This window comes from Narcine bancroftii, chromosome 4 (assembly GCF_036971445.1).
Source record: "Narcine bancroftii isolate sNarBan1 chromosome 4, sNarBan1.hap1, whole genome shotgun sequence".
In the NCBI taxonomy this organism is placed as follows: Eukaryota; Metazoa; Chordata; class Chondrichthyes; order Torpediniformes; family Narcinidae; genus Narcine; species Narcine bancroftii.
The window spans coordinates 300,758,982-300,783,432 of NC_091472.1; the positions used below are offsets into that span (position 1 = coordinate 300,758,982).

At 38.6% G+C, this 24,451-nt stretch overlaps 1 protein-coding gene across 3 annotated transcripts in view; it reads right to left on the reverse strand.

Moving 5' to 3' along the window:
* The window catches only part of col28a2a (collagen, type XXVIII, alpha 2a), a 105,019-nt gene that overhangs the window by 47,846 nt on the left and 32,722 nt on the right, over positions 1-24,451 (reverse strand). For all 3 annotated transcript variants that reach the window (XM_069935704.1, XM_069935703.1, XM_069935705.1), the window contains exons 14-19: positions 21,841-21,909; positions 18,071-18,139; positions 16,059-16,127; positions 7,649-7,717; positions 4,723-4,791; positions 3,304-3,375 (exon numbers count right to left, since the gene is read on the reverse strand). In XM_069935704.1, the coding sequence (XP_069791805.1) occupies positions 3,304-3,375; positions 4,723-4,791; positions 7,649-7,717; positions 16,059-16,127; positions 18,071-18,139; positions 21,841-21,909 (417 nt within the window). The remainder of the gene's footprint in view (positions 1-3,303; positions 3,376-4,722; positions 4,792-7,648; positions 7,718-16,058; positions 16,128-18,070; positions 18,140-21,840; positions 21,910-24,451) is intronic.

The window sequence follows — 24,451 nt, forward strand, 5'->3', positions numbered from 1 at the left end:
GGACACAAGAGCTGGAATACTTGTATATAGAATAATTTAAATTAATATTTTATCTGCATCATTGAATTGTATCAGTTTTTACTATTTGTGCTGATTGAATATCAATTAATGTAATTTTTTTTTCCAATTCTATTTGAAATTCAACAGGAATTGTGCAAAGGAATAATATTCCAGAAATAAACAATATCTTTAACTGAGAAAGAGACAGAGAGAGAAACAAATCTTTAAAGTTGGGTATATTAGACACAACTTGTTTTCCAAGCAGAGCTAGATCACATTATTTATCCCAAGGTTGACAGCCTACAGTTCTTCAGATGGAAGTATTTGTTCTGATTCAGGCGAAAAGGAACATAAAATTGCATTTAGCATGAATTATTACATTTTTAAATCTAGAATTGTGTATTTGACGGTTTGGATACTGCACAACTTTTATTAAGTGTCCACTAATAGGAATTTGTGAATTAAGGTCATGTTCAGAACAGATGGCCAACAATAACTATTTTAAAAGTTGTTACACAATTTCTGAGGCTAGACAACAAGTTTCATTGACATTTGCTCCTGTAACAAGAACTAAAGAATCTAACATGGTAGATGATATGACCATGTGCCTATCTTCATTGGTGGTGGAGAGAGTTAGAAATATTAAGTTCCTGGGAGTTCTGGGAGTATTGGAAGATCTCTCAGAGCCAGCACACTGAGGCAACAATTTAGAAAGCACACCAACATTACTTTTTAAGTCTGACAAGATTTGCAACGTCATTCAATACTCTATCAAACTTATACAACTGCACTGTGCAAAGTACACTGACTGGTTCCATCATGACCTGATTTGGAAACTTGAATGCCTGGGAACAAAAAATGTCTACAGAAAGTGACAAACCTAGCCAAGTCCATCATGAGCACCAGCTTCCATTAATTGAAAGAGTTGCCTCAGGAGGGCAGCCAAGGTCATAAAGTACTCTCATCATTCTGGTCACAATCTCTTGTCAGTGCTCCCTTCAGGTAGCAAGAACAGAAGCCTGACGTCCAGTATTCCCAGATTCAAGAAGAGTTATTATCTAACAGTTTCAGGCACTTGAAACTACCTGTAGTATCCTAACCCTATCTATAGACTCCAGATTATCAAAAGATCTGTATGCATTAATTTAACTTTTTTTTTGCACTAACTAACTGTGAATATTTATGTATAATTTAACGGATTTGTGTTAATCTTTAATTCAATGTTAAACTATATTTCTCATATATAAAAATCTTAGTAAAGTAAATTATAGAGTTAAATTATTGTACAGTATGTATTCTTAGTTAGTTGTGGGCTGGTACAGGCTCACACACAGGGCACAGCACATTTACAGAGAATCATTGAACTCAAAGTGTTCATTTTTGGAGTCAACATGTCTTGGAAAGAGACCTAATGGATCTGAAGTGGGTCTTAATGATTCAAGAACAATGGAGTATTTTCTTTATTAAAAACTGAAGTATCCAAGTACTCAATAAGAACTGCTGAAGGAAGCCATCTGTTTTTAATCTAAACCATTTAAGGTCTCTTGAACAGACCTATGTGACTGATACACTTAAGCCTTTGAAACAGAAGTGAGGTAATCTTTTGTATGAAGATCATATGAAGATCATATGGTTTACAAGAAACTGAGGTTGGCAATTGTTTAAAATTCCAATAATTGATCATGTTTTCTAAGAATTAAGAAAGACTTCATTGATGATGTAACTGTCACATGATTTGGAGAAAAATATTTTTGAATTCAGACGTTTTTGGAAGAGTTCAGTTTAAAAGTTCAGAAATCAAAACCCTGTGACACATAGGGGTTGAAACCTTGCAAAAGACAGTGGCCAGAATAGGTGCTGTTGTGTGTGTTACTCCTGGAAAAAGGAGAAGACCGAATCACTGGCTTTTAAAATAAGGAAAACCACTTTGCTGTCTCTTTGGGAAAGAGGACAGAATTCTACTGGGCCTATTTTTGTATAGCCACTTCGTTTAACCCTTGTCTGGGGTTGTGAATTAATTGTGGAAGAAAATAGCCGCATTCCCTGTCTCTTTAAAAAGAGGGCCAGAATTGTGAGTAAAGAGACCTGAAGATGATGTTTAAAAGTGCTTTTTAATTATTTCTGAACTGAGAATTTAAGATCTTCAACCAAGACTAAAATGATGCTGAACTTTTAAAAATTAACTTTTCAGAGTGGGACTTTATTACACACACACACACATTTACATTTTACATTTGCACATAGTGGGGTAAAATGTGGAGTTAAGTAAGTTTAAAGACAAGTAAGAAGTGCTATGTTATTGATAGTTCAATAATAAAAACTATTATTTTGAATTTCCCATTGTCTGGTGAATTATTAGTTCTTGTATTAGTGCTAACAAAGTCCCTTTAGTCCCAAAAATAATTAAGAGGGCTGTTAGTTTGCAACAATATACACTTTTATAATTATTATTTATTTTCTGTCTTGGCATTTGCAGGAATTTCAAGTTTTACTATTGTATTTGGTGTATCTTACACATGTACCTGTTTGGCTGGAGCAATAATAATTTCAGTGGATCTCTATACAACAATAAATTCACACTGACTCTTTGAACTGGACCTATGATACAAGCCCACTCCTCATGACAAAAACAAAGCGGATTCTATTCATGTACAACCAAAAGGCCCAATGCTTGCTGAATGTAGTTAAGATGCTGGTCTCAGCAAACCTTTGCAAATGTCCCAGTGAGAAAATGCTAAGCCCAATGGCCACTGTTGATATGCTCCAAAATTCAGATGGCCTTAATCATCCGAACAAGGATGCCCAGTGGTCTGTTGTAAATGGCCTTAAAGATACACAATCAACAATGGAATCTTTCTCAATAACTTTTCACATGAATTTCTAAGCTTATAAATTTCTTAATTTATTAAAGAGGCTCCTGCTATACAAAGTTCAAGTGCAAGTATTGGCACTAGTTATGTTAAACAAGAAAATTGGGAAAAGTAAAAACAGGAAAAATGCACTGCAATTGAATAATTTGAATGGAAGTATGGTCAGAAAAATATTTACTATATGACAAAAAAAATTCTGATTCACCTAACCTGGTGTAGGAGGGGCACTGAGCTTGCCTTTGCATCTGTAAGTGAGTGTACTATTCTTGTGAATTGGTCTTTAAAGAAATTAAGGAAATGGCAGAGATATTAGTTAACATTAATTTCCAACAATATCAGATTATATAATGAGATTTTTTCGTACATTTACTACATTTTTAATTTGCAACATTCAGTAGCCATTTTAGTAAAGTTACAATAACTTTAGGATTACCTTTTGTCCTGGTGCACCATCTTCTCCTGGAAGACCAGGGAGACCTGCCAATCCTGAGGACCCAGGCTCACCCTACAAACATAATATTCAACAGGTTCATTGAAAACTGTAGGTAAGTGCATTGTTGTTGATAACTCCACACAAGGATCAGTATTGTGCAAGCATAACACAGTCCAAGGAAAAAATAGTTCACCTTCAGGAGTTAAAATGACACTAGCCAATTGGAAAAAATTATAGATGCATGGGCAGCACCTGATCCACAACAATCAATGCATCCTCAATTGCTTCTAAAATATGTGCCACTGAAGTCAAAGGAATTAATTTTAGTGGCAGGGCACAACGCACAGACAACCTGGGATGAATTTCTTGCGATTACTGGGCATCACTAAAGGGAGGGTACAGAGCATCATTCACTAGTGGAAAATGACACCATCCTAAGCATGAAGAATATAGAAATTACACACTGATTGTCGAGATAGAGTCAAAATGCCCAATTATTTTGCATTGCTTTCTGGCTTGATATTGGATACACAAGGATACATTGGATACTGGACAGGGGAACAACAAATCACAAGGAAATAATTTAGAGGGGTGGTTTTCATGTCAGCTGAGGCACACTTAGTAGGAATCTTGAAATAATATTTTGATATAGATTCCTTTGAGGACATAGGTAGTATTTGGTACTTTAAAGCCAAATATATTTCTTATTTTATTAAATATAACTGAAATAGAGGCAAGAAAATTGGAAATAACATTAACAAAAAAAATGTAGAACAGAAAAAAAAAATAAAAGGAATACAATAGAAAGAGACCATCACTGACGTGTGCTACATCTCCAAGGAGGAAAGAGATTCAATTATTCCTTAACTGATTTTAAACATGGAAACAGGACAAATTTCCACTACCCATGCACTAGATCACAAATTCAGTGGTAGTCTTAAAATGTAATGCAAAACTGAAAATGTGCATTTGTTGGAATATCTTAGGTTATTCTATTTATTGCTAACCCTGGTAAAATGCACTTTTCATCAAGCATCCCAATTTTAAAAGCACAGTTTGTTAAATAACCACAAAGCAAGATCCAGTGTATGTAAATGTCCAACAGATGGCACCCTGTGCGCAGGCAAAGACAACAACAGTATATTATCCTTACGAGCACAAGATTTCTTACTTAAATTTAGCAGGTTATTAGGTCATAAAATTCCAATTACGTATATATTTTTAAAAGCGTGATTAAGAACCAGACTCTAGAAGCAATGACTATGACAGTTTTGAAATATAATGGATAATTTAAAGTTAATTCACAAGTTATTCCAATCACATTTCTCACAGGTATTGTATATCGTCTATTCAAAAAAAGCATGCAACAGCCGGCATGACTGCACTCTTATTTTTAGAATTTGTTCTTTAATCACCTACTTTTGGTCCAGCCTCTCCAATTCCCCTTTCTCCGGGAGCTCCAAATTCTCCAGGAAAACCTTGATCACCCTGCAGAATCAAAGTGGTGAAACAACATGTAAACCAAATTCCAATACAAGCAGGGGATACATTTCAGGATTGAATTCCATGCAAATTTGTTGTCTCTCATCAATGGAGCACATGGACGGGGCTAGAAACTGCATAGTTGGGTGGTAGTCAAGGTTACTGTGAAGCTGTTAATCAGGAAGTATTACCAATTTCAGATTCAGTAGAGTGCCAAGAAATGGATTTCTAATTTGAGTTCAGTGATAGAGAACATTTTCTTCTCTTCATAACTCTGTCCTAAATTCTTCTTGTTATACTAATCAGGGATGGCTCCAAGACCACAAAATGACTGTTTACACAAGAGCAAAGTCACTTTTGTTTTGCCTTATGATTACTGTTAATATCTATTATGTTTTTGTGCATTTATTGTCTTTTCAATTCTATTAATTATTTAGCTTGTGGCAGTTTTGTAGTAGTTGCTAGTTGCTTTGTTTTACAAAGTATCTGTTTGGCTGCAGCAAGTAAGAATGGATTTTAATATACCATGAATCAGAGATTACTTGAAATCTGTTAACTGTAAAATAACTGTTCATAGCTTTTAAAAAATCAATATCTAACGAGAAAGAAAATGGAGGGTCATAATTTGTATGCTCAAGGTGATAGAATCGTGAATGCAAGATGCTAATATTATTGGCTAGATGACAACTCATCAAGGAAAAGTAATTAGGAAGACAAGATATTTGCAAAATTCTGGATACTCTATAAGTAGCAGAGTGATGCTCAGTAGAACCATTGTGTAAACAATGGCTCTATACAAAATCCTGGAACACCTGGACATCAAAGACGTATTCATCAGGATATTCTTCATCGACTACAGTTCGGCATTCAACATCATCATCCCCTCAGAACTCATCAGCAAAGTGCCAAGACCTGGGCCTCAATACACTGCCTTGCAATTAGATCCTGGATTTTCTCACCTACAGGCGCCAATCCATTATCACCATAGGGCTGTGTACTTAGCTCCCTGCTCCACTCACTTTACACCTATGACTGTGTGACAAGACCATTTACGAATTTGCTGGTGATACCACCATTGTGGGTTGTATAAAAAGGGGTGATGAGTTAGCATATAGTTGAGAGATTGAAAAATTGGATGAATGGTGTACTAACAACAACCTCTCACTCAATGTCACCAAATCCAAGGAGCTGATTGTAGACTTTAGAAAGGGAAAACCAGAGGTGCACAGTCCAGAGATCATTGGGGGATCATTGAGGTGGAGAGGATGAGCAAATTTAAATTCCTGGGAGTCACCATCTTGGAGAACCTTTCCTGGATTCATCATATTAATGTAATCGTGAAGAATGCATGTCAGCACCTCTACTTCCTCAGGAGTTTGTGGAGGTTTGGTTTGAAAATGAAAACCTTGGCAAACTTCTTGATGTGTTGTGGAAAGTGTGCTGACAGGCTGCATCACAACCTGATATGGGGGTACAAATACCTCTAAGTGTCCAGCGCATTACAGGCAAAACTCTCCCCACCTTCAAGAATATCTACATGAACTCTTCCATCAAAAAGCAGGAGAAATCATCAAGGATTCACGCAACCCAGGACATCCTCTAATCTTGCTGCTGCCATCAGGAAAGAGATATAAAGGCACTACAGCACTCATACCATAAGACCACAAGACATAGGAGCAGAAATAGGCTGTTCAACCCATTGAGTCCGCCCTGCCATTTAATCATGAGCTGACCCATTTTCTCACTCAGCCCCATTGCCTGGCCTTCTCCCCATAACCTTTGATGCCCTGGCTAATCAAGAACATATCTCTGCCTGAAATATACACAGTGGCTTGGCCTCCTTCCACAATGGGAAACAAACTTTCTACATCTACACATCTACTCTGTCCATGCCTTTCAACATTTGAAATGTTCAACTGAGATCCTCCCTCATTCTCCTAACTCAACGAGGTGTCATACACTCCTCATATAACCCTTTCATTCCCAGAATCATCATAGCGAACCTCCTCTAAACCCTCTCCAATGCCAGCACATCTTTCTTATACGAGCCCAAAACTACACACAGTACTTCAAGTCAGGTCTCACCAGTGCCTCAACGTCGTATCCCTGCTCTTATATTCTATTTCCTTGGAAAAAAATGCCAGCATTCTGTGTCCCTGTTGCATTGCATCTCATCTCAATGCCTACAATTTTGCCGTGTACCTTTCCTTCCACACAAACTCCCAACCAGCTGCCCCAACTTGTCTGCTAACCCCCCTCTTCGCTTTGGTTCCCACCTCCCTGCAAATCTAGTTTAACCCCACCAGCAACCCCCCCCCCCCCCCCCCACTCCACCAACAGCATTACCAAACCTCGCTGCTAGGATATTGGTTCTCCTCAAGTTCAGGGTGCAACCCACCCCACTTTTACAGATGCCACCAGGTTCAGAAACAGTTGCTACCCCTCAACGATCAGACTCCTAAACAATATCCAGAGGATCATTTAAGGACTCTCTTACTTTGCTCATTATTTATTACTGAATATTTATTTTTCAGTATTTGCACAGTTTGTTTTCATTTTATCTTGACTTACATTTCTCCTTTTTATATACATATTTTTTTTGAATATTTTATTTTTGATTTTTTTCTTTATACTCTTGAGTACAGTTTACTGTCACGAATAAGTAGAAATTCTGCCCAGCCCGTGGGTAAAAAAATCTCAGGGTTATGTGTGATGCCAAGTAAAATATGTACTCTGACAATAAATTTGAACTCTGACTTTAATTTTAAATGTTCTTCTGGAAGTGTTTGAACTTGAAAATTAGTTTATTTCAAATCAAAACTGAAAAAAGTAAATTGCTTTAGCAGATTTAGGATTCTCTTACCTTTGATCCTGGCAAGCCTTTGCCTGGAGGTCCTCTTGAACCAGGCGGCCCTCTTGGACCTAGCACTCCCTTGGAGATCACACAAAAATATGCCTTAATTCATTTCCACTAACATAATTCTATAATACATTAAGTTAAACAAGAAAATCTGAAGACACTAGGCCCATTCACACTGGCACTTTAACCAGGTAATTAACTGCCAATCTACCAGTCAACATGTCAGTGTGAATGCTTGTGAACTGGCATGCAGGCATGATTGCCCCAGGGATGAACAGTCTAGGGAGGGTGCATCATTGTCGATTCGTTTTGAATCGGCGTACTGGTTAGCCCAGTGTGAAAGGCACGGGGGGGGTGGGGTATCCAAGATGTCACTGGAGGATAGGTCCCCCTTTGCTTTAGGATGCCAGATGGTGAGTGTGAAAGGGCACAGAGAACCAGTTAACATTGGTCCAGTATGAATGGCAAAAAGCACCAATTTACATTGCCAATTTACTGGTTAGGCAATGTGAAAAGGGCTATCTATAGTGATTGTAGTTTACACAACAATGCTGGAGAACCTTAGCATGTTATGCAGCGTTCTTTATGTAGCAATGATAAAGATACATAACCAACATTTCAGGCCTGAGCCCCTCATCAAAGTATGAGCAAAATGTAGACAAGTGCCTGAATAAAATGATGGGGGCAGGGGGAGGAGCACAGACAATACGTCATAGGTGGATATGGGTGGGAGGGCACAAGAGAAAAAAGTTGAGGTTATAGGGGACAGGTAAGTTCTCTGAATGGAGAAGGAAGGATCGGAGAGCTAAAGGAAAGAAGACAGGAATGGGAAAGAGAGACAGGGGTGTGGCCTAACAGAAACCAGAGAATTGATGTTAATGCCATCCGCTTGGAGAAGGCCCAGATGGAATATTAGGTGTTTCTCCTCGTATTCACAGGTGCCCTCGGTTTGGCAGTGCATGAGATCATGAAGAGTCACGTTGGCACGGGACTGGGGTTCAGAATTCAAATGGTTGGTCACTGGCAGATCCCCAACATTGCTATGGACACAGCGAAGATGCACAGCCAAACTATCTCCGTCTGTGTCCCGTCTCTCCGATGTAGAAAAGGCCACAACGGGCGCACAGGATGCAGTAGATGACCCTGTAGATTCACAAGTGGTGTTGCATGCACCCTCACCTCCTCCCTCACCACTATTTGAGGCCCCAAACAGTCCTCCCAAGTGACACAATACTTTTACTTGTCAATTTGTGGGTTTTATCTACTGCAATACTATAATACATTAACATAAGTTTGAACTTTGAGAGCAAGACTCAGGAGTCACGAAGGAGGAATTCAAAATTAAGTGTGCCAAATTTTCACTGTTCGTCAAAGTCAGTAAGGAAATGAGTCACTTGCCGTAAGGTTACGTATCTTCTGATCTTCTCAGACTGCCAGAGTTTTAGTTAGATCTTGGCAATAGTGGCACTTGGAATGTTAATAGAACCATAGAACTACAGCATAGAAACAAGCCCTTCTTTTTTGTGGCAAAGTATAGTCCCACTGATTTGAACCCAGACCATACCCCTCCCATCCATGTACCTGCCCAATTTTTTCCAATGCCAAAATTGAGCTTGCATTCAACATTCAGCTGGCAGCTTGTTCCACACTTTAACCATCTCTGCTTGAACAAGTTCTCCCTAATGTTCCCTTGAAACTTTTCACCCTTAACCCATGTCCTAGAGTTTTTTTTTAAATCTCACCTCACCTGCTTGCATTTACTCCATCTACAGTGAGAGATTTGCTGATGGTCATATGATTGACTGTTAAGGGTCTATGGTTAGACTCTACCTTGCTGATGCCTGGCACTTCTATAGTATTACTGTTAACTGCCACCTATCAGCCCATTGCTCAATGCTTGCTTGATTTTTGGAAAAGTTGCAAATGAAATTAAACATTGCAATCAACGACAAAGTTCATTGCTGATGCAACTGAAAATTGTGTGGTTGAACACTATACTGCAGGCATGTCCTCACTGGGCTGGGCAGGCTGGCCCACCTTCTGTACCTGTAGCCCCTCCCTACAAGATCTCCTAATAAAGGAGCCCTAATCTCCTCCCTCATACCCACCTTGGAAGTGAGCCAGCACCATGTAGAGTCATGCTTGGGTCTTCTGATCAATAAAGCCTTTAACTCATATTGTCTTAGAAAGATCAGGGGGCAGAGTAATGTAGCTCGTAGCCCTCCAGCCTCACAATCCATTAACACAGATGCATTCCTGATCTCCAGTACTGTCTCCAAGGAGTCTGCATGTTTTCTCCAGGATGGGATTTTTCTGGAGTCTTCTCACATTCCAAGATGTGTGGTTAGTAGATGACCTGGCCACTATAAATTGCTCCCAGTGCATTGGTAAAGGGTAGAACCTTGGAGAAGTTGATGAAAATGTGGAGAGAATAAAAATGAGATTCAATCACAAGAAAATGAGAGAGGAATAGGTCACCTGGCTCCTCAAGGGAAATAGATTAAAGGTAGGGAACTAAAAATGAAAGACAGCCTTGACTTGGCTTCTTACAAACCTAATTCAGTTGACTCATGATAAAAGCATCAGATTTCAAACAAACCCGAGTCTAGAAATTCTTATGGGCTTAAGGATCAAGGGAGGAAAATAAATAAATTAGGTAAAAGGGAACAACAAAGCAGGCAAGATTTTAAATTACTAAAGAGCCCAATCTTTTTCTAGTCAAGGGAAGGAGGTAGGATGGAGTGGAGAAGGAAGACATATTGTCAATTCAAGTCACTACAAAAAGGTCAGTCATGAAAAACACATTATAATATATAATCAGAAATTGATACATTAAATTACCATACATCAGGAAGTACAAATATTAGAATTTATTAACTGTTTCTTCACAGCATGTTATCAATGTTTTCTTTAATTCAAGTGCAGGGAATTATGACTTGCAGTTTTGTGTTTGAATAATGCATTAGGGTTAGCATTTTAGCTTTTTTCAGTACTGGAAATTCAACAACCCTTCTCACATCATACCATTGAATTTAAAATGCTTACTGTTTTAGCAATAGAATAATTACTCAGGCAATACTGTAAAAAGTTATCATACTGTACTCATACCTTACTCAATATTAATTTGTTTTGGCTGACATTGATCCCAAGAAAATCCTAATGGATTCAAGGATTACCAAATCAAGTGACTGAGAAGTCTTAAACATCCAGAATTTCTCTTTGATATGTTGTATACATCTACCCAACCCCACCCCTTGGTACAGTTTACTTCATAAGTAAATTCATAGCGTATACAAACAGGTTGAAAGAAGAGTTAAAGATCACAAAACATTTGCAGGGATATGTCAGAATTTAAATGGGCAAAAATCAAACATCTCCTTTCATAACACCACTACTAAACTTGTCAATGCAGATATTTACAGTAAAAGGTAAAGATTCCATTATTGTCACACAATACTATATTTAGAATGTAATATACATGAAATTCTTTAACTTTGTCTACCATGAGGCAGACAGAGAGTCGCCACTTTGTCCAGCGCCCCTCACAGAAACCTACAGCGTCTAGTATTCCTAGGCGGTCTCCCCTCCAAATACTGACCAGTCCTGAGCTTGCTTAGCTTCGAAGATCAGACAATCTCAGGCATATTCAGGCTAATAAAAATTGATGTAGCATATTTTCATCAGAAAAGAAAGAATTTTCCTTTGATACAATATACAAATGATATTTCTATTGAAGCTGTGGCAGTCAATGACTGATCCAACTGCCAGATTGTAATTCTAACAACAGCTCCAGAACAGATTTATAAAGAGGGCCTTTCTCAAGCTATACATGCATTTAAGGTAAGTGACCAAGTTTGAAAATACAGGAAAAACTCAAATGCTGGAGGAGCTCAGCAGGTCTCGCAGTATCCATATGAGATAAATATACATTACCTTTAAAAAGGGCTCAGGCCTAGTGTTGGTAATATATCTTTACCTCCTATGGAAGCTGCGAGACCTGCTGAGTTCCTCCAGCATTTCTGTATTTTTACTACAATCACAGCATCTGCAGACTTTGTGTTTCATGAAAATACAGGAAGAGAGGTTAAAAAGTCGAACATAATGCCTAGATCAGGACCACATAGAAACCGGTCATCGGCCCACATGATGCCCAATTTAATCCAAAACTTAGCTGCTTGTATATGATTTGCATTCCTCTATTTTCTGTAGATACCTGTCTATCTAAAAGCCTCCTAAATGCTACTATTGTATTTGCTTCCACCACTGTTTCTGCAACACATTGCAGGCACCTACCACTGTGTACAAAAATTGCTTTCCACATCTCCTTTAAACTCTCACCCCTCCCCTCATCATAAAGGCATGACCTCTTGTATGTGACTTTTTTTTTTACCCTGGGAGAAGATTTTATCAATGCATCTCAGAATTTTCTAAACTTCTATCAGGTCCCTTCTCAGCATTCACAGTTCCTGAGTAAACAATGTAAATCTATTTAACTTCTCCTTATAACTCATAGCCACTAATCCAGACAGCTTTCTGATAAATCTCTTCTGTACCTTTCCAAAGCCTCCACGTCCTTTCCTCCTATGGTGCAACCAGAATTGCACACAATATTACAAGTGCAGCCTGACTAATATATATTTGTGCATATCTGTCTGTTTGCCTGTTCTCCATGAAAATCAATATGGAGCTTTCTAGAAATGTCCAAGGAGGTTCAATAGGGGTAACATTTAATGCTGAATGTCATGACCACATTGAATTTTAACTTTAAGGCCATATGAAGTTCAAAATAAACATTTGAAATTGCACCAGGGAGACCTCAATTAATGTACAGTGTACATCAATGTACATTCAAAATAAAAACAAGTGGGCAAACCCAGTTCAATATGGGCCCAAAAAAGCAAAGCAACATTGACAGAAATTCTTCACAAGCCCATAGAATTAGATAAAGAAGAAAGCAAGAGACAGCAGAGGGACATCAGTCTTGCCTCACTGATGATGCTTCCAGACATGCAAGGAGCAGGCAGGAGGAAACACAACTGCAGTGAAACACCTGTCTCAGTACTTAGGCCTCCAGTCAAACAAGGAGCAGGCAGCAGGAAAATGAGGAACAATGCCAAGCCCGCTTCAGTGCTGCCAGGCATTCCATTAATATTCTTCCATTAAGGCAGTTGTAATTGGCTCGATGTCAGAGGTATGCCAACATTATGAAGATATGTTGTTCCAATGGAAATTTTAGCATACCTCTACTGGCCGAGCCTCCACAGCCATTGAAAATGTTGCTGCCAGTCACCACAGCTGAGTCCAAACATTTCCTAAAGGTGATCAAAGCCTACAATTCAGCATTTCAGATGACATCTTTTGGAGTTAACATCATCACAGAAGGGGGCTTCATGCCAACACTTAAAGTCCAAGGACAAGTCTATCATCATATTGGATCACTCCAACCTCAACTAAATGAGCATCCACAGTTCCTCGAACTCTACTTTGTGGGAAATGTGGAAAAAAAACCAGGCTGAATACCATTGCAACTACATGACGGGCACCAGACTTCATATAACAATGCAACTCCTGGAGATGATCCTTACCACAAACAATTATGTAAAAAGCTTTAAATGTGCACTTGAAAGTTCTCCTAATTTGGACTTTTGATTAGTGATTGAAGCAGACAGGTGACCACAAAGAGAGCATCATGGTCATTTCAATGAACCAACCTGCAATGAGGTCAGGACAACAATATCAAGAGGAAAATTGAGACACACAGATCCTATGATGCTCTTCAATATCTGTTCATCTGTGTATTTGGAGAAGATGGATACAACTTTGGTATTCAACAAACTCAAAGAATAAAAACTGCATCCTGCATGGATTTTTATGCCTACAAATTCATGATTCATAAAAACTACTTCAGCTACATGAAACAAAGTCAAGATCTGTTCCACCAATATGCTGTTGATATGTATGCCAAGGTGGAGTCAGAAAAGCTGTTATAAAGATACACCAAAGAATTGTGTGTGGACTCCAACATTAATCTTAGAGATGGCATCAATAACGATGGAGGTGGAGGCAGAGGAATTAACCAGCTGTGCACTCTTTCATTCATTTTCACAGAAAGTCCAAGTTACATGCATGAATGAACTCAAGATGCCATGACCTATGTCAGAACTTATGGAAGGCCAGATCTCTTCATCACCCTCACCTGCAATTCTTCTTGGAAAGAGGCAAGTGACAAACTCTCCTACGATAGTCTAGTAAGGACCGACAGGATTTATTGACTAGAGTTTTTCGACAAAAGCTCATCAAAATGATGTACCTCAAAGAAGTACATGATCTGTAGTCCTACAAGGTTTGACATGCACACTACAGAGTGGCAGAAAAGAGGTCTTACTCATGTACACATTCTCAACTGGCTAAAAACAAAAATCCACTCCCTCATACATCAATCTTGAGTTTTGTAACTCAGTCAAGTCAATCAAATATATGAGCAAGTATATAAACAAGGAATCTGATGCTGCTATGTATGTTCTTCAATACCAAAAACACAAATGATAAAGTGATCCAGTTCCAGTTGGGAAGGTGCATTACCAGCAATGAAGCATTCTGGTGCATTTTTGGATTTCCACTTCATGGACGGCACCTTGCCATCCAGCAACTAAGTGTCCACCTAGAGACTAGACAAAGAGTCCACTTCACTGAAGAAAATGTTTTGCAACAGGCATCGGCTCCACACAATACAACACTGACTGAATTCTTCAACTTTTGCCAAGAAGGTTCTTTTGCATGCACACTGTTTTATTCTGAAGTCACATCTTTCTATATCTGGAGCAACAACAAATAAAGTAAGAGAAAACGAGGCAGTCCTGTAGATGGACATCTTGGCATTTTTTTTAAAAGATGAAATCTACACTGTTCATCCCAGCCAGCGAGAGGGTTTTTTTAAATCTTTGTACGCTGCTTCATGATGTGAGGGGCCTTTTGGGTATTTTGTTTCAACCATGTAATCAACAACTGAGTGTGTTTTATTTCCTGGGCAATACCAGGTATCCTGCTAGTGTTTTATATAGCTGCAAAATCACTTTTATACTCTCTGCCCTGTCCAACGAAGGCAAGCATACCACATGCCTGATTTTTTAAGGTTCTATGGATTTGAACTTCCAGATTCCTCCACCCATCAATGCTTTTAAAAGTCCTGCCATTAACTCTATGTGTTCCCGACATTTTACCTCCCAAAGTGCAACACTTCAGAGAATTTTTGTTTTGCACTTTCAGAATTCCTTCTTTTAAATGTCCACACAGTTGCAATTTTCCAATGGCCTGTCCACATGAATCTCCAATTAATAATAATCATCAATTCACTTCTTCCATGCTTTGTCATAATAACTTCAAGAGCAGCATTGGGAGGCATTAGCAGATCTCAGACTAAATGCCAAAACGTGCAAAAGGATTTTAGGGCTATTCTTCATTTTTTGTTGGAACTATGTGCTGCCCCGCTGCCTGATAGGAGACATTCATTGTTAACTTAGTGATTGGTTTTAGAAAGGAGAAACATGGTACAGATAGATATAAAATGCTCAAATGACAGTGAAAGATCCAAAGCTGATTGAATACAGTTTCCTGCTACAATCATGTGGAGAATTGCAAGGTGATTGTGAGCAGGTTTAGTTAAATACAGAATGTGTCATGTATTTATTTTCTATACTGTAACCTTGTCAAATTTCAAAAAAAAAAAGAATATGGTGCCACATTGAAGGCTCTGCAGCAGAAGGATTTTGCAGGAAACTACTGAATGAATAAGCAACCCTGCAAGAGAACATACAGCTGGCAAGGGCCACATCTTTCTGCCTACCAGCTGATATACAAGCTATACAGATGAGAGTGCACACTCGAAATGTTCATGCAAAGCAACAATATTGTTTGAATTGCATATAAATAGACCTATATGCCAAGTAGGACATTTCTGGCCATCTTTGTCTCAGTATGCATCCAATTTACCCATTAAGACACTGAATAATAACAATGTGCACACACATGTGAGGAAGAATGAGAATGAGAGAACAGGAGCATGAACGCTATTTAACAATCAAAACTCATACAATTAGCAACATGCTGTGTGGGTGGGTGTGTGTGTCATATATTGCAACCCCATTATAACGCAATAGTCAAAAAAATTTGCACTTCAGGAACAAAGCAGGGTCATGCTAAATCAGGGGTTCACTGTGTAATCAATGAATGAATGAATAAATAAATAATTGGGAAAAAAATATTTTAAAAAGGGCTTGCTTAACATCCTATCTCAAAGAATGGAACGTGGACATTAAGCGACCATACCTTACTTACCATGTATATACTTATCTGGCTAGAGAGATAGGCACGCATACGTCTATCTATTTATTAAAAATTAAAGCACAATATTGACCTTTTCACCTTGCAGTCCAACTCCAGGTGGACCAATAGGACCAGGTAATCCAGGAAACCCAATTTCACCCTGAAGGAGTACATTTAAAAAGGCAAATGTTATATTCACAAAGTATAGTCATAGGAAAAAATATCCAAAATGAATTTTGGATACTTAACAACATCTCATGCTGGATGTAATCAACTTTTATTCATGAACACATCTAGAGGTGAACAGAATTCCTTGTTACAGTTCAAGATTCTTGAAAAGGATTTCTTTAGTCTTAAATATATGAGTTTGTTCAGAATAAAATTTGTATTACACTGAAAGCACATTTATGATACATACTAAAGATACATTTAATAGTTCACCGAAATGGAATGCACATCGAGGCTGAAGAATTACAGCCATCTGTTTTGTTTGAAGCTATTGAAACTTGAGCACATTTCCAAGCCTCTGCATTCCACTTCCGAAAGCTACCAAAAAGTGAAAGTGACACTCTATTTGGCCAATGTAGTGATGCACAGTATCCTGGATTTGAACCAGAGTAAACAGAACAAAAGTTAAAATACACAGTAATTTAGGAAGCTGCGCAAGTTTTAAAATAGACGCTAAATTCAGATCGTGAGGCTAATATGTAACTTTGGAATGAATCACTTAGTTGACCTTGCAGATATCGTTGCTATATACAAGGCTGGGTTCTTTTCCCAGAACTAATCCTCAGCAACCAGGGTTGTGATTAATGCGTGAGCGCATTAAATGGTGTGGAGTGCAGTTAAATTGAGAGCAGTCACTTGGCTGCCTAATCCCACTGACCTCCTGTCACATCTCAATGCTAGCCTGTATTTTTAAAAAAAACTGAGCAGGAAACCTGCAGGAAGGAAGTTGGCTCCATTTTTAAAGAGGCAGATTGTGTCTTGATTACATCTTCAGGACTGGTGTTGAAATATTAATTATTGTTTCTCTGACATTTGAGCCAGGTCAGAACAGCCAAGAACAGATGGAAAGTCAGCTATAAAATTTAACCAACACCCTCCCCCATTTTCTGATCGATCTCAGAGTAAAGCACTCCACCCCATCTCTGAATGTAAATGACTGTTCCCACATTTCTCTAGCTATGACCTCCAATTTCCTCCTTCCACCTTCTGACCAGATGATGTATTCTTCACCCTGGCGAACAGGAAGAATAATGGAAATGAGAACCAGCCATTAAAATAGGCTGTCTCCTGCATCCCAAATTGTCTTTGATTAATTATCTACCTTGGGGCTCACATGGACCATTTCTCCCACATCCTTTAAAATCAGAACCAGAAAAACTACTGCTTCCAGCAGGGAACTCCAACATTTTGCACTTAGGAGTTGATATTTTAAAAAACATTCAGTGTTCAATGTTGAATGTTGGCAAGATTACAGAATCTAATTCAACATTTCTGTGCACTTTCATCTAAATTACCCTACACTTGTGAATGCACCATTTACCCTGGTAGATTTTTCCCAGGTTTCTGAGAGGAGAGGATTTAATGTTTGAACGGTTGTCTATGACAATTAAAGATCATAGGAGGTCATTTAAACTATCAAAACTGTGCTGTCTCTCCCGGAATTTAGCTGGGATCGGCGATATCCACACAAGTCAGAGCAAAGGGTAAACACTCAAGTTGTATTGATGACTGAAAAGAGAATTTGTGGTTTCAATTTCCTTTACATTTATGTATCCAAGTTCCTGTTACCATTATGAAAGTCACTCTAACCTGTATTTCACAGATTCTCGCTGCCCACTCAGTGAATGTGGATTCTCATCAGAGCCAGTATAATTGAATGCTCCTTCTAAATATACATTTTTGTTCCCTTACTGTTTAAGGATATGGGATGTTTAATTTGTATAAACAAAGGGAATTGGTGCTGCTTACATGATATTAACTTAGGAGTATGCAATAAAGAACAATTTTAGCTTCTTAAATGGAATGCATAAAATCACATGATCTACTGCTCCTGTCACAATTAACATATTATAAATGGACATACACGTGCCTTACCTTTTTGCCTTTAATACCCACACCTGGAATTCCACGAGGTCCCTTTGGTCCTTCATAACCACGATCACCCTATAACACAAAAGTAATCATAATACATGTTGTTCCTGGACTTCAAATTAAATAACCCTTTACACAGTTATTTGTGAGAATTATGGAACTCCAATTGATACTTTAAAAATTGCAATGTTTTGAAAGGCAGATGGCAACAGAACGTTAAACTTAAAGAAATTGGATCTGAAGTGGAATTGCATCTTGAGGTGACCTCAGAAACTTACAAGCAGTGCAGCTGTGCAGCGCTTGAGGCTTGCAAAATTCCACAAGTGCAAACTGTACACTGTCTCAGTTTTGTTCAAGACTGGAGACAGAAGGCTGACATGCTGACACAAATTCTTTCAAAGGATATCTTGTGAAGTGACTCCAAGTTCACTACTGCTGGAGTGTGTACAATGGAATGTTGTTTTCACAACTTGGTCAATTTTTTTTTTGATAAAAGGAATGTTTCTGACAAGGCAATGGAGTGTCATCAGGTAAAAAGTGAAATCTAATGCCAAGGAGGTCCAAGCTTTCGATCTGTGCATCGAAAGAGCCCTTCCAGTTGGTGCCCACTAGTGCCACAAAGCTATTCAAAAATAACTTGCTTGACCTGCTGAGTTTCTCCAGTTTTGTGTTTTTACTTTAACCACAGTGTTTGCAGATTTCCGTGTTTTACTTCTCCAACATGGCTCTGGTCATTCAAAGAAGCAGCAATAATAAAGGACCCTACAATCTGACCACATTAGATAACATCTTCAGAATAAAGGGAATTAAATTTGGAAATTGTGATACAAGTAGTAATCCACTTCTATATTATTTCAATGCCTCTCTTCCTTCCTGACATTTCTGTGAGCCAGAAAACTTCCTGATTTGTACCCTGGCCAGTTTCCATCCCTTCAGTTGCAGCAACTCAATAGGCCAATATCCTTCTGGCTCAAAGTCAATGCATATGATGCCCAACTGCCAGCTCCACACAAGTGAAACTCGCGTCTCAGAAGACATGAAACTCTATGCCTTGAGCTACTGCACTTTTTCAGACAGGTACTTCAAATTAAAGTTCAATTATATTTTAATCCCTGTACAACACATAATCTGTGGGAAGAGTGTGTGGAGAGCATGGTGGCAGCAGGTTAAGGGAGCATGGTGTGGTATGGCTCTGGTTGCTGCAGCACCCACATCAGTGTCACGATCAGGCCTGCAGCACCACTTGGTCCCATCAAGTCTATCCAGTGTCCACTCCGAGAAGTACACAGGAGATTGTTGTGACCCCAGCTGAAGCCAAGGCAGCAGCAATTACACTGGGAGGTGGAGGTGCTGAACAAGGTAGGCTCCACACTTGGCAACCAAAGGCCTTCTACCAGGCCAGACATTGATGACTTCCAAGAATCTCAACCAAGCATTCAAGAGTCTGGTGGAGAGCAGGCCTCCTGCTAGCCTGCAGGCACTCAGCTTCTGAGAACTTCCAGGAAACTCAGCCAGGGCTTGAGGAGGTGTGGTGGAGAGAAGTATACAGGGAAGTGGCTACTTCAGAGGAGGCAGCTTGATCTCCAATTTATCTTGGAATTTTCTTTCTCTTACAAAATAGTCTCTAAGCATAGCAACTTTTTGTTTGCCTTTGAATGGCTTGGAACACTCGACAATCTAAATTATTAAGTTAATCAAGTTTTCAAAATGAAACGTTAGCTGCACGGTGAAACAAATCTTCCAATGAGGTTGTGTAATCAGACAATAACAGGTTATTGAAATAAACAAAAATATAAAAATCGTGCAAAAGAAATTCTCAGATTAAGCTGGAAAAAGCAATCAAAATAAGCTATGTGGATATAGAGTAAATCGCATACAGTACTTGTGATATATCTGTAATCCCGATGTAATACAGTGGTTCTTAATCTTGGGCACACGATTTCTGATGGGGCTGGTGGAGAGCTGCCATTGTGGGGTACCACATATGACAGGGGGAGTCCATGAGGATATAATGATACTGAATTTAGCTACAAGCACCTACAGTTCTCTAAAAGGAACTGTGAATCATATGGTCATTGTGTTTCTTGTGATCTTATGTTGTACAGCACAGAAATGGGTCTTTCTACTCACCATATCAATGATGACCCTTTTGTCCATCTTTACTCTAGTCCCTTTTGCCTGCATTAGGACTGTATCATTTCATGCTTGCCTAAATGCCCTTTAAATGAAATAATTGTATTTGATTTGACCACCTCTTCTAGTCGCATGCTCCACCACTCTAAAAAAAAACCCTCAGATTTCCTTTAAAACTACTTTCTCTCACCTTAAACTTATGTCTTGATTGAGTTATTCTGCATTTACTCCTGTACAAGGTATTGTTACAGAATTATGTTATTATTAATCTTTAGGATATAAAATATTATATTTTTAGTAAAAACTTTGTGCGTTGGAAACAGGGAAATACACACAAAGACAGATCACACATTTTTGTGTTAGCAAAATGTCTGCTAATTCAAAGTCAAGAAGTCATAAAAAAGCCCTATGATTTATTTCAAACTTTCAAGAGAACAATGAATGTTTGCTAAAGAGACACCTGGTCAAACAAGCAGCCATTTGGTTCATGACCTGTGCAGACAGTCAGAGAACACTGCCATGACTTGAGTTTTTAGAAAAAGAGCCAGTGACGATCAAAGCAAGTCATGTGATTAAAGAGATTTGAAATGGTGCATTTAAAGTATTCAACCAGATTCACTGGAAGTCAGAAATGCAGTAACATTTTGTGAGAAAAGAACTGCTACTGTATTCCCTTGCCAAGGTGTGGTGATACAATCACAACACTGGCCGCACTCCTACCACCCTACTGCAGGGGGAAATCATTATACTTGCAGGTAGGCAAACTGGGAGGCTGGTCCTACCTGGCCGGCTGTCAATCACTGGCCAGCATATAGGCTCAAGCCACCCCCTCCCGGGTCAGTTGGACATGTGGAGCCAGCAAAGGACAGCCAGGCACGTGTGGAGCCAGCAAAGATATTAAGAATGGTGTGTACAGAGTTTGAGCTGATTAAAGCCTATAGCACAGTCTTCTCATGTTTCGTGTTTGCTTGATGCACCACAGCACAGTAATATAGAATCAAAGTGGCTTCGGAAAAAATGGCCACTTCAATTGGCTTTCTTTGTTAAGAGACAAGTGTTACTGGGGCCATTTTAATCGTCATTTTATCCAAAACCCTTGCCTGGGTTTGTTAAACCCCATACCAGAGAGGGGAATTGTCGAAAAATCATTCATATGAAGAAACATTTCTCTGAAAGCAACTATACAAGAATTTGTGAGTTTTTGAAAAGTTAGATGACTTGGTGCCTCATCCACTTCATAATTAGTTTTGAACAACAGTTTTGAAGATACCATTGTCTTGGTGAATTTCTATTGCTGCTGGTCTATGTCGTAACTGTATTAAATATTCCTAGAAATCTGTTCTGCAAGTTGAGTGATTAGTGTTTTGGCCTGTGGACATTTTGAAAGATTCTTAATACCTAAACTACAAATAGCTTGCAGCAAATACATAATAACTTTAACATGTGCTTTACTTTGTCAATAACATCTCGAGAAACATTGTCAACAAAACTATGACAAAATGTAACATGTCTGGTGTACTCTGCTGGTGGGGAATTCTTTCCCTACATGTTCCAACATTATTTTCTGGTAACTTCAAGCGAACATTTTAAAGGGAAAGAGAGAGATAATGTGTACATTTTGAATGTGGAAATGCTTATACCTTTAATCCTGGCCAACCTTCTCCAGGTGAACCACGATCTCCCTGATGACCTTGTGGTCCTGGGGGGCCCTGAACAAATGGAACAGAAAAGATCTCCATGAATTAATTAACAACATTATAAGCAGAAATGTGGGAAATAGAGGACACATCCTGTTGATTATGGTAGCAGGAAGTTTTCTGTCCAACTTCAGCTTTGACCTCTATGCCTTTGCTCCCCTGAATGATTCCAAAGATGTCCTGCATAATGAGGAATAATGCCTCATCTTCTTCATGGGCATGTTGCAGCTCTCAGGGCTCGATATTTTTTCAATAATTTTATTAATCACATTATAGGTAAATAATACAAAAGGAGAATAGGAGTACATAATCAAGAAGGAAAAATATCACTATACGACTTCATATGATATAACATATTGCAATACCCCACAATTAACAAATATGTTCTCATCTCCTCAAACTGAAATCTTCAAAAGACCAAAAATTATATATGTGAGCACTGCTGTACGAATGATTCTGACGCAAAGTCCACAGACTATACATCAGGTTTTAATTAGCTTAAACTTTGTACACCAGTCTTAGTATCTTTGCTGGCTCAACATCTGAACTGTCCCTCGAAGGGGCCGGCTCGAGTCTTTATATGGGCTGGTGACTTACAGCCAGCAGGTGGGCCAGCCTCTCAGGTTACCTACCTGCAGATACAGTGGTTGCCCCCTGCAGAAGGCTGGTAGGAGTACAGCCAATGTAGTGGTTGTATCACAATACAAAACCCCACTTAATCTAAGGAAAAAGATTGGGCAGCCTATCCTGAGAATTTATTAATAAAAATTAATTGTCAGATCTTCACCAACAACGAGAAAGAAATAAAATTAAATATAGTCCAGAAGGAAAATAATTATGCTGTCATGTGGAAATAATTTATAAAAAACTTGCCAAGTCTCTTCAAATTTAACAGAAATATCAAATGTACGATTCCTAACTTACTCTAAACTTAAATATGACATCATTTGAGAGAGTCATTGAGTAAAAGGGCTCAATATCGAAATCAGGATTTTTCCCCTCTCGAAGGAAGTTGCTGGATTTTTCAATTTCAATTTCTTGGTCCTTTTCTCATCTGTCTCTCATGGCCAGGATTTGAAGTAATGGCTACATTGACGATATTAACCTGCACCTTATCATGGAAAATCTCTCTTCTCTCTAGCCATCATTTTCTCAACTTGAAACACTGTTTTCCCCTCATTTTCAGTCCTAATAAAGCGTCCTTGATTTGAAATCTTGATGTTTTCTCTCTCCTGCTTGCTTGTCCTACTGGGAATTTCCAGCATTTTCCAGATTTGTATTGGATTTCCAGAATCTGCAGTCATTTTTGGGTCCAATTAACTTTGGCTGTGGTAGATTTAAAAACAATTAAAACACCTTTTATTGGTTATTTATCAAGTATTGTAACATGATATTCATATGTAAAAAGGAGATAATCAATATATTGCAAAAGAAATAATTGTGAAAGGTCTTATTCCAAATGTTCAAAATTAATAGTTGCGTGATCATGGTTCAGGAGGAGGAATGGGTCTTACAACTCGAACACTAAACTAATTAAGTTGAGAGAAAAATCATGCTCCACGGCTCTTCCAAGAGAAAACTGAGCCTCAGGTTGTGATCCTTAAGGACCTGCAGATGGACTGCCCTTGTGATCTCCCAAAAGCTTGCTAGTGATAAATGCTTTCAAATTCCGATGTTCAGACATTTAAAGGATTTTTTAAAATTCAAAGTAAAAATGATTTTAAAATTGATTGTGATACAAATTCATTAAAATCATTAAGTAACAGTAAAAACAACCCATTTATCCATTTAAATCTATTCAATGAGGCTCAGCAAGCCAATGGGACTGAATGGGGCCATGCACCCGAGTTCAGATGTGCACTCTGGTCCTGGACTTAGTACTGAGACAATGCTACCCACAAAAAGCATTACACAGGCAGGTCTTTACATTTCCAGTCAATAATGCATTATACAAGAATTACTTAACATCAAGGGAAGTTTCCAAAATAATTAATAGGGCAAATCTTCACCTGATTTGCCTAGACAACTTACAAGCTGGGAAAACATCAAGATTGAAATTCAAGTGGGAAGAATGCCAGGCTCAATTAGAACATTGAACACTACAGTACACACAGTACAGGCCCTTCAGCCTTCGATGTTGTGCCAACCCAAGCATTCTGTAAAAAAAAATGTACTGAACGCTTCCTATCATTAGAACCCTCTATTTTTCTTCTATCCATGTGCCTAAGAGTCTCTTAAATACCTATAATGTTTCAGCCTCCACCACCATCCCTGGTAAGGTATTCCAGGCATCCACAATACTTTGCTTAAAAAAAAACTTATCCCTGATGTCTCTCCTAACTTCCCTCCCTTCACTTAGTACATATATCCTCTAGTGTTTGCTATTCCTGCCCTGGGAAAAAGGTGCTGCCTCTCATAATTTTGTAGACCTCCTTCTATGCTTCAAAGAAAAAAGTTTCAGCTCTGCTAATCTTGCCTCTTAAGACTTGTTTTCCAATCCAGGCAACATCTTGGTAAATCTCCTCGGCACCCTCTCCAAAGCTTCCATATCCTT